We start from the raw sequence: 10,568 nt of genomic DNA, 5'->3' as shown, positions 1-10,568 counted from the left end.
ATGCTAGCTGTTTTGGTCAATTTAGGCTTTTTTCTGTTTTTTGGGCTATTTTGGAGTTTAGCTAATATTTCAGCTACATGCTAGCTGTTTTGCCTAATTTATGCTTTTAAAAGTTTCTTAGGCTGTTTTGGAGTCAGGCTAACATCTACACACTAGCTTTTTTGGGGGTTAATTTAGGCTATTTTCAGTTTTTTAGGCTATTTTTAGGTTTAGCTATTTTTTCAGCTACATGCTATCCATTTCAGCTAACCAAAGCTTTTATTTAATTTTGTTTTTAGACTAATTTGGCATTTAACAAAGATTTTAGCTGGCTATCAGCTTCAACATTTTTAGCTATTAATTTCAGCATCTTCAGCAGCTAAATTCAGCTTACAGCATTCACACTAGTTTTATTGCAGGTTATGCTATATATCTAGTTCATAATTATGTCAAAAAGTTAAAGTTTTAAAGTTTTATAAATGTAGTTTTCGAGTGTTCAGTAAATGTTTATCCTGTTCGGCCCGAGACCTAAAGTGTGTTTTGGATTTGGCCTCTTGTGCGATTGAGTTTGACACTCCTACTCTAAGATGATCGTTACTCTGGATGTTGTCAAAAATGACACTTTAGTTCCAGAACTTTATTGACAAAGCAGACAGGACAAAAAGGAGCAAGTGTCACAGAAATGACATTTTTACTGATTTTTTTCCTCTTCTGTTTCCAGATGAGTCCTGCCCTCGATAGACGCCTGTCACTGAAGTTACCCTCATGATGAGTCCACACCATCAATAATCTTGATTTTTTTTTTTTGGTTCATTTCTGGTTATAATTCTTGTTTCATTTATTTTAGCTTTACAATTGAAGGACAAAAAGTGAACTGTTGGAGACAGCTGTGAATGTTTGTGGTGTGTAAATGAGAAAATTCAACCTCAAGAATGTTTCAGTGAGAGACGATTGTCAGAGAGAAGACAGCGTTTTATCTGTTAGTTATTATAGATACTACTGTGTTTGTTGTTTCGGGGATGGGGGCGACCTCTTCGTCACCTGCCTGCTGGACCTGAGCAGGTGCTGATTCAAAGCCGTCCTTTATGGATCTCCTCTGATGTATGCAACGGGCGCTGGTGCAATGTGTGACGTGATGTCATTTGTTCTCATCTGGGTTTGGTGGACGGTTCATGCAGTGGGCGTGGACTTTAAATAAAGGCTTTATTTTTTTTCGTATTTTCATCACATCAAGTCATGGAAGAACTCAAACAGTTCAGTGAGCAGAAGAACAACTGACTCGGCACTTTGACCTCCAGATCTACGGTACTGATACTGTTTAATGTGTACAAAATGATTGTAATTTGGATATTTCAATTACATAAAGATTCTAACAATTCTGTGCACATATTTTTTCTATGGTGGTCAAAGAACCTTCAAGAATATCCAATAATTGTTCATAAAACACTTTATTAACAGCCCATTACCTTCAATTTATGAGTAACTTTTTTTGGCTTTTTATTTAAATAGCTCTACATGTTTCTTTGGGTTGGGTTTTACTTTTGTTTGCTCAAAAATGGCAAAAAAATGAGGCAGTAAGTTGCATTAAAACCACCATCCAGAAAGTATGGAGTAAAAATAGTTTCATCCAGAATTTATGGAGAGAAAATAGTTTCATCCAGAATTTATGGAGAGAAAATAGTTTTATCCAGAATGTTTGGAGAGAAAATAGTTTCATCTAGAATTTATGGAGAGAAAATAGTTTCATCCAGAATGTTTGGAGAGAAAATAGTTTCATCTAGAATTTATGGAGAGAAAATAGTTTTATCCAGAATGTTTGGAGAGAAAATAGTTTCATCTAGAATGTATGTAGTAAAAATAGTTTCATCCAGAATGTTTGGAGAGAAAATAGTTTCATCCAGAATGTTTGGAGAGAAAATAGTTTCATCCAGAATTTATGGAGAGAAAATAGTTTAATCTAGAATGTATGGAGCAAAAATAGTTTAATCTAGAATGTATGGAGCAAAAATAGTTTCATCCAGAATTTATGGAGAGAAAATAGTTTCATCCGATTTGTGTGCGTAGTTTTTGATTGGTAAATTTACAATTTATTTTGTACATAACTGTGTGGACTTGCAATTGTGTGTTCACATGTACAAAAATTACAAAGAAATTACTTAATTTAAACATAAATCTTGGAGACGTGAAAAGAGTCTCACATCTAATATGATTTTGTGAGTATGTATCAGGCGATTGGTGCGTACTTTTTAAAGATTTCAATGTGTAGTTAGTTTTAAGCTGCAGTAATTTTAAGTTGTGCGTGTGTAAATTGTATTTTTTGCATTTTGTAAGTTAGTTACGCACAAAATGTATTTTATAAGTTACAAATCCAGAATTATTCACGTACAAATCGGATGAGACTATAAGGATGAACCAAGCAAACCTCAAGAGTCCTTGAAGACGGCTGCAGAAGCACCACGGTGGAAAGGGATGGAGTATGGAGCCGTCGCGGATGGACAAATCCACACAAAAGTCACCAAACGGCGAGCAGAGATCAATTCTTCCACAGCAGAGACGCTACCGAGAATTCCTGCTGATTCAGCAAAGCTGCAGGCGCATAGAGGAGAGTGAAATACAACCTGGAAGTGTGCAGGGACTCTGGGACTCTGCTTCAGAATCATCAACAGAGCTTGAATTCAAGGAGGTAGATCCACCTAAAGTTTCTTGAATTAGTTGTGATTGAAGCTCAGGTCTTCTTCTTGACCTGTGATGAGCTTTTAGAGTCCAGTCGCTGACCCACAAGGTGCTATTTGAGTGACTGATATTGTTGTATTTTCAACTGATGAACAGCTAAAAATAACATAAAAATATAAGTATATCTCAAATAATACTTAAAACTAATAAAATAATAATCAATATTGTTTAAAATAGGGATGTAAAATTTAAAAACTAATTGACTATAATCAAGAACAATAATATTTATTCCGTCCATCATAGTCTTAAAATAAGCCATGAGTTGCCAACTGCCCTCGCCGTTGCCTAACTGGAATTTCCCATAGAACGGCTAACGCTAATGCTCGGTCAACCTAAACATACATCGCTAAAGCCCGCTAGCTTGATGCTAACGTACAATGGGATTTCCCATAGGACGGCTAAAGCTAATGCTCGGTCAACCTAAACATACATTGCTAAAGCCCGCTAGCTTGATGCTAAAGTTCAATAGAATTTCCCGTAGGATGGCTAAAGCTAGCGCTCAGTCAACTTAAACATACATTTCTGACTAACTGGAAATCTTTATAAACTCACAGGATTAATTTTCCAAACTCTTTTGCTGAAATATTTTTTAAAGTAACTATTTGTGGTCCAAAGCACAGTTTTTTGTTCATACTTTCTTCTTCTTCTGGAATAAGGTGTAATGCTATAGCGCCATCGCCACCTAGAGGCCAAACTGAAACGTCCTCCCGGAGAAGCAGAACAATAGTTGTTATAGATTATTGATGTATTTCTAAACAAATGTGTCTAAATGTTTAAACCTTCTAAAGTCTAAATTTATTGATTTTTTTTTTATTAAATTGAGAGGATTGAAACAATACAAAAAAAAAATCGGGAATAAATTGCTCTAGGCTCTGGTGAATTAAATCGATTCTGGAAATTACTAACGATACCCAGTTCTGCTAATCACATTTTTTCTCGTATTTTCACAATGATTAATCTAAAGATCACAATACATTTTTTATGTAAATATTTGGAAAGACAAATTACTTATCTTTCTTTTCATTTACTACTACATAGTTTCCCATAGTCTATAATTATACCTTTATGTACTATGTTCACACAAAAGGAGAGTAACAATGAAACTATTTTCTTTTCTCACGCTGTTACAAAATAACCTGTCATGAAACAATGACAGTAAATTATGGATTGGCTCATAATCTATGAGGACACGCCTCACATTTGGAAATAACTGAGTCAAACTCATCATTAATATTTTTACGTTCTGTTTGTGACACAAACAAAGAACTTCTGTGTGATTTTCCACAGATTTCTCAACATTGGATCAAGCACGGACCGCGGTTCAGTCCGTGTTTGCTGAAATGTTTCTTGACATTTCGCTCTGTTCATAAGCGATATGCTGTTTCCAGGAAACCTGTTGTCCTCCCCGCATACTGGATTTGATTAAACAACTTTGGTCAACATTGGAAGGGGGGGCACTTTCATAATCCAGGAGAGAAGGAGGTTTGAGACGCTCGTGGTGGATGTTTTAGGGTCAGGAAGAACTAAGATTAGATGGTATTAAAGAGGATATGTGTTTCATTTATGCAGAAATAGAGAATATATATAGAAATTTATGTCAGAGATAATAAATGTGGAAATTATGTCAAAATAATGAACATTTCAGCAAACATTTTTTAAATTTAAAATTGACGGTTCTGTTTTCTTTACTTGTTTCTACCTGTTAAGCAGACTGGATAAATGATGGTAAAACCGGAAATACGAACTATTTGATTTTGTGATTTAGAACAAATGTACGAGAATCAAGTTTAAAAAATTTGTAAAGAAAAAAGCCAAAATATTAGAAAGGAAAAAGTCCAGATTTCTAAAAAAATTCAAAAATTTACAAGAATAAATTCATACAATTATAAAGAAGAAATCCAATGAATTATGTGAATAAAGTTGTACATTTAAAGAATCTTAATTCTACAAGTAAAATGTCATGCTTTTTCAAAATTAAAAAATACATTTAGCTTTTACAATATTTCAACAGAGATAATTGAACATTACCTGTTTAATTTATGTGAATCTGTCTTCCTTTTTTGTAAATGTACATTTCTTTTCATACATTATTATTAAAAAAAACATTACTTTTTATTTGCAAAATTACATTTTTTTAAATCATGAATTTGATTTTTGAATTTTGTAGAACATTGACTTTTTCTCATAATCGTATGACTTCGTTCTTGTAAAAGTTTGACTTTTTAAATTTTTTTTTTTTACTTCTTTTATTTAAGCTTGTTTATGTTGGCACTAATACTCCATCATGGCTTTATTTATGTATATTTTCTTTTCCCTTGAAAAATTACAACTTTGTAACTCATAAATTTACATTTTCCTCTAAAATGTACGACTTTATTCTTAAAAAAAAGGATTTTCTCAAAATGTTGTGATTGTATTCTTCTAAAAATTTCTTATAATTTTGCATGTTTATTATCACATATTTATTTTGTTTTTATTGGTGGCCCTAACACTATGTTATAGCATTATTTATCTACTTATTTGTCTTGTAAAAAAACATATTTTCCCTTAAAAAGTTACAACTTTTTAACATTTTTATTGTTGTAATATTTAGACATTTTTCTCCTAATTGTACGACTTGATTCTTGAAAAAAATATTTTTTCTTTCTTTTGTTTTTCTCACAATTTTTTTATTTTATTTTTGTAAAATGTTGATATTTTTCTCATAATTTTATAACTTCAAAATCACATATTTTATTTATTTATTTTTATGGTGACCCTAATACGCCATTGTAGCTTTTTTTTTAATTTATTGTATGCCTTAATATAGGTGACAAACAAATTTTGGGGGTAAAGAAACGTGACTTTTTACTTATGAAAAATTACAACTTTGTAAGTCATACTTTTACGTTTTTTATTCTCATAAAATAAGTTATGTTTCTCTTAATTTGTTTCTCCCATAAAGGTGAAATAACCTTGTAATCATATTAATAATAATAACAAAAATGATTGCCCAGTTATTACGGCTTTTTACCCTCATATAAATATATTTATTAATGGTGGTCCTCCATCGTTGTTTGTACTGTATTTTCCAAGACTGTCAATAAAGGTTTTTTTAAAAACAGGTAAACATTGGACGCGCCCCCTCCTGGTCAGACGGGGCACTGCAGCCTCAGCTCGGCGGTCACGTCGCTGTTTACGGAAACGTTCTACGTCAGCACGTGTGCAGCTTCTGCTCCGTACGTGAGTCTTTGCATGCTCGTTCCCGGACGAACAAAAGTCCGAGGCGGGTTCTGGGTCGACTTTTCGCGGCTCCTTCCTCCCCAAAACTCCACTTTCCTTCGAGCGCAGCTCCGCGGGCGATGAGGAGCCGCGCCTCCGGCCACCGAGGAGCAGCAGGAGGAGGTCGCGGCCTCATGTTGGAGGTCTGAGGCGGAGCGGATTCCCAAACTTCTGTTTTTCAGCGCCACGCGTGGAGGGAAAATGATTCTGAGGAGGGTTCCCGCGAGGACGTGCAGAGCGTGGCTGCTCCGGGTGAGTCTTTTGTTCGCGCGCGCTGACCCGCCGTCCTCCGCGGCGGGTTCGGACGCACGCGGCGCTCATACTTGCAGCAGAAGGCGCGCGGCAGTCACACCCAGCTCTGCTGACTCCCCTCGCAGGTCTCCCCCAGGCAGGAGCCGTGTTTCTTCTCGTCCGTGCCCCCGCAGCCCGTGCCTCCTCTGGCCCAGACTCTGCAGGGGTATCTGAAGGCGCTGGAGCCCCTGCTGCCCCCGGAGGAGCTCAACCACACCCGCAGGATGGTGCAGGAGTTCAGCAGGCTGGGGGGACTGGGGCCGCACTTACAGGAGGGGCTGGAGAGGAGAGCCAGACTCACCAAGAACTGGGTGGGTGTTCCTGCTGTGGACAGATGGGGTGGATGATAAACGGGGGAGGAAAAACAACCTTAAAATGTTCGTAAAGGCTCCAGAATATGGACAGAATAAAAATATATTTTTATATGTCAAAATATAGTTTAAAAATAAAAAGTAAGAATAAAACTTTTACAACAATGAAATCATAAATGTATCATTTAAGTGTCATTTTACAAGAGAAAAGTCATGTTTTTAAATAAAGTTTAAACAAAACTTTATTTAAAACATTTACAAAAAATGGATTCAGCTGATTTAACAAAATATTAAGGCCACCAAAAAAAGAAAAATATACCAAAATAAAATTATATGAAAAAGTCATTTTATCAGAATACAGTAAAATTATTAAAAAGAAGTCAAGATTTTATATAAATTGTGACTTTGAGATTAAGCTGGTGATTTAAACAGTTGCAGGTTTACATGTTTAAAGTGTGTAAAGTAATTTGTGATGTCTGTCCGATTTTTATTAGGGACACGACGAGTTTTTTTGGTGTCCTACGGAGCGCCTAAGGGACTGAAGTAAAAAAAATCTGTGCACCAGTTACAACCAGGAAAAATAAATACTTCTATTTTAATTTTAACTTTGATGTCCCTTTAGGTTCTCCGTAGGAAATCAAGAAAAAAATGTGTATATATATTCAAGAATAAACTCATAAAATTATGAGAAAATATGCAACAATTTACAAGAATAAAGTCATAAATTCATGATTCAAAAGCTGTGTTTTTTTCCTCATAATAAATTGTCATATTTTGCTTTTAAAAATTGAACATTACCTCTTATTTATGTTGAATCTGGTTTATTTATTTTACAAATCAATAACTTTATATTTGCAAAATTACAGCTTTTATTTTGAAAAACAGCATGAATTTATTGATGCTAAAATGTATAAAAATATGAAAATAAAGTCGCACAATTATGAAAAAATATGCAACAGTTTACAAGAATAAAGTTGTAATTTGCAATTCAAAAAGTCTAAATTTTACGTGGAAAAGTTTTTTTTTTTCAAGATAAAGTATTATATTTTGCTTTTAAAAATTGAACATTTCCTCTTATTTATGTTGAATCTCGTTTTATTTTTTTATAAATCAACAACTTTATATTAGCAAAATTACAACTTTTATTTTGAAAAACAGCATGAATTTATTGCTGCTAAAATCCATAAAAAAAGTCATAAATTCATGATTCATAAAGTTTGCTTACCTATAATGTCCCTGTTGACACGTAATCATCCAAAACAAAAAACGTGTCTCGTGGTGTTCCCCAAGGTTCTGTTCTGGGCCCCTTTTGATTCATGATCTATTGGAGACTTATCTACCAATTGGGATCAGTTTCTACGCTGATGACATTCAGCTTTATTGTTCCTTTGGTGGAAACTATTTATATCACAGGAGGAACGTGGTAAACGTTTCACTTTGTTTTATTTGTGATATGCTTTACATTAGAGCAGTTTTATTGTGTTTACCTGCTATAAGCAGCTAATTATTATTACGTTTTTCGGCACGTAAAAGCGTAAAAACTCAAACTTTCAGTGATTTCATCAATCTTGATATCAAAACATTCATCTCGTTCAGGACGTTACTGCTTGTATTTGTGGTATTCATAAACTTTGTAGTTTTTGAAATATTGAGCAAAATATGTCCCATAGAAAATGAATAAGACAGTCTTCAAATTCAAACATTTTAAGTAGATTAGCAACAAACATTTGAATATATATATAGTAATTATTTTAAAAAATTGGAGTTTGGCTAATTTGTTATCTACTGTAGCTTGTTCATGCTAATCTGGAGTTTGGGTCATATTTTAGCAGCAGGCTAACATTAGGCTAATTTGGAGTTTAGCTAGTAGCTCTACTTGAGCAATGACCTAGCTTACTACTGAGGTTTTTATGCTAATTTGGAGTTTAGCTAAAATGTTAGCAAAATGCTAACATTCTTGGCTAATTTGTTATCTGCTGGGGTTTCTATAGGCTAATTTAGAGTTTAGCTTCTGTTTTAGCATCAGTATAACGTTAGACTAGTTTGGAGTTTAGCTAATAGGCCTTTTTAAACAATGTGCTAGCTTTTTTGGCTAATTTGGAGTTTAGCTAATGTCTTAGCAACATGCTAACGTATTTGGCTAATTTGTTACATTCTGAGGTTTTTGATAGGCTAATTAAGAGTTTAGATTCTATTTTATTAACAGGCTAATGTTTTTGACTAATTTAGTTTACTGAGGAATTTTTAGCTTTAAGTTTAGCTAGTATTTAAGCAACATGCTAGCTTTTTTTTGGCTAATTTGGTGTCTACTGAGGTTTTTTATGGCCTAATTTGTTGTTTAGCTAATATTTAATCAACACACTAAATATTTTTGTAAAATTGACATGAATTATCAGTTATTAAGCAATTTTACTACAAATTTTCAGAGATTTAGGTCAACTTTAGCGCTCTTTCATACTTTAACACATTACAGTCTTTTAGCTAATTTAACATTTTGCAAACAGCTTTTGAATTTTCAGCAAAAAGCTTCAGCATCTTCAGCGACTACTTCCAGCTAAAAGCATTCACACTAGTTTTATCGCAGCTAATGCAACTTTTCTAGTTTTAGTTTTGTTTTAACGAGTCGCTCTCTGTAAAAAGTCCCATATAAATAAAGATTTACGTACTGATTTACACTTTGATTTTTTACTTTTGTGTGAGAGTTGCACAGGCTCCTTCGTTGTTGTTGATTTGTGTCGTTTTCCCCTCCAGATCACAGACTGGTGGGTGCAGTGGGCGTACCTGGAGAGCCGGCAGCCTCTGCCCGTCCACTCCAACCCGGCCATCTCTCTGCCCCGGAGGGATTACAACGACTGGAGGAGCCAGCTGGTGTGAGTCCTCACATTCACTTTCATGAAGGTCACGGTTGATCTGTTGAGATTATATTTAAAAACATACGTATTAATCATCATCTTCCTCCGTTAAAGTGTTTGTGGTTTTATTTTTAGTGCCTTAACGTGACGTTTTGGTTCCAGGTTTGCGTCCAAACTCATCGCCGCCGTTCTGGACTTCAGAGCCAAAATGAAAACGTGAGTCTGACCTGAGCGTGGGTCGTCCTGTCGCCCGTCGGTGGGGGCTTTGTGTTTTCCTGCGGCGTGGAGCGGAGGCGTCTAAATCTGTAAACACAGAGTGTAACTCTATCTGAGGCCAGACGCCGTCAGGAATGAGGCGGGGGGGACAGCTGCTCACCTTTCAGCTGCAGTCACTGTCAGCAGCTCTTTGGTGGAGTTTGGGACGATTTATTTTAGTTTTTTCCAAATTTTCTGTAAAAAAGAAAGAAACTTTTATGCTCATTTTTTTTAGTTTTTGCCTGTTTAAGCTCACAAATGATGAATAAAGTCAGATTAAAAAATAACCTTTAGATAATAATGTATATCTGGACAGTAAAGTGTTGCTGCAGTTTTGCATTTAAAACTTCAATGTCAAATTTGAAAATAATAAAATAATTACAATTTTTGCTCCAATGTTAGCTCTTATTTCTCACAAAAATAGATTTTGTTCTGGCGACTGTAACAGTTACAGTTAATTCATATTTTAAACATTTAGTAAAAGTTTTTTATTTTTTTTTTTTGGTATACATCTGGACATTTTTGTTTATGTCAAATTTGAAAACGATTTAACTAGTTTAATTTTTGCCTCATTTTAGCTCATTTTTCTCACTAAAACTTATTTTGTTCTGGCGACTGTAACAATTGCTGTTAATTCACAATTTTAAGCTTGAATAAACATATTTTTAATGATCCTGAACACTTTTGTTAATGTGGAAATTGAAAGTCTTTACACTTATTTATACTGTGTACTGGCGACTGTAGCAGTTACCATTTCATTCACATTTTTAAGCTTTAATATACGTTTTTTCTACAATTCCAAACATTTTGGTCAGTGTCAAATTTAAAAGTAAGAAAATAATAACAATTTTTGCTCCAATGTTAGCTCTTCTTTCTCACAAAAATT

At 34.4% G+C, this 10,568-nt stretch overlaps 2 protein-coding genes across 2 annotated transcripts in view; both read left to right on the top strand.

The window, feature by feature from the left end:
* The window catches only part of ppp1r18 (protein phosphatase 1, regulatory subunit 18), a 12,217-nt gene extending 10,859 nt beyond the window's left edge, over positions 1 to 1,358 (top strand). The window contains exon 3 of the mRNA XM_024298272.2: positions 701 to 1,358. Coding sequence (XP_024154040.1) covers positions 701 to 720 — 20 coding nt within the window. The 3' untranslated portion in view covers positions 721 to 1,358. The remainder of the gene's footprint in view (positions 1 to 700) is intronic.
* Positions 1,359 to 5,493: 4,135 nt separating this feature from the next.
* The window catches only part of cratb (carnitine O-acetyltransferase b), a 17,346-nt gene continuing 12,271 nt past the window's right edge, over positions 5,494 to 10,568 (top strand). Inside the window, exons 1-4 of the mRNA XM_024298260.2 lie at positions 5,494 to 6,225; positions 6,351 to 6,575; positions 9,327 to 9,445; positions 9,590 to 9,643. Coding sequence (XP_024154028.1) covers positions 6,175 to 6,225; positions 6,351 to 6,575; positions 9,327 to 9,445; positions 9,590 to 9,643 — 449 coding nt within the window. The 5' untranslated portion in view covers positions 5,494 to 6,174. The remainder of the gene's footprint in view (positions 6,226 to 6,350; positions 6,576 to 9,326; positions 9,446 to 9,589; positions 9,644 to 10,568) is intronic.

The sequence above is a fragment of the Oryzias melastigma genome, linkage group LG11, assembly GCF_002922805.2.
Source record: "Oryzias melastigma strain HK-1 linkage group LG11, ASM292280v2, whole genome shotgun sequence".
Taxonomy (NCBI): Eukaryota; Metazoa; Chordata; class Actinopteri; order Beloniformes; family Adrianichthyidae; genus Oryzias; species Oryzias melastigma.
Note: the sequence above shows the minus strand (reverse complement) of the source record. Positions and strands in the feature narration are given on the sequence as shown.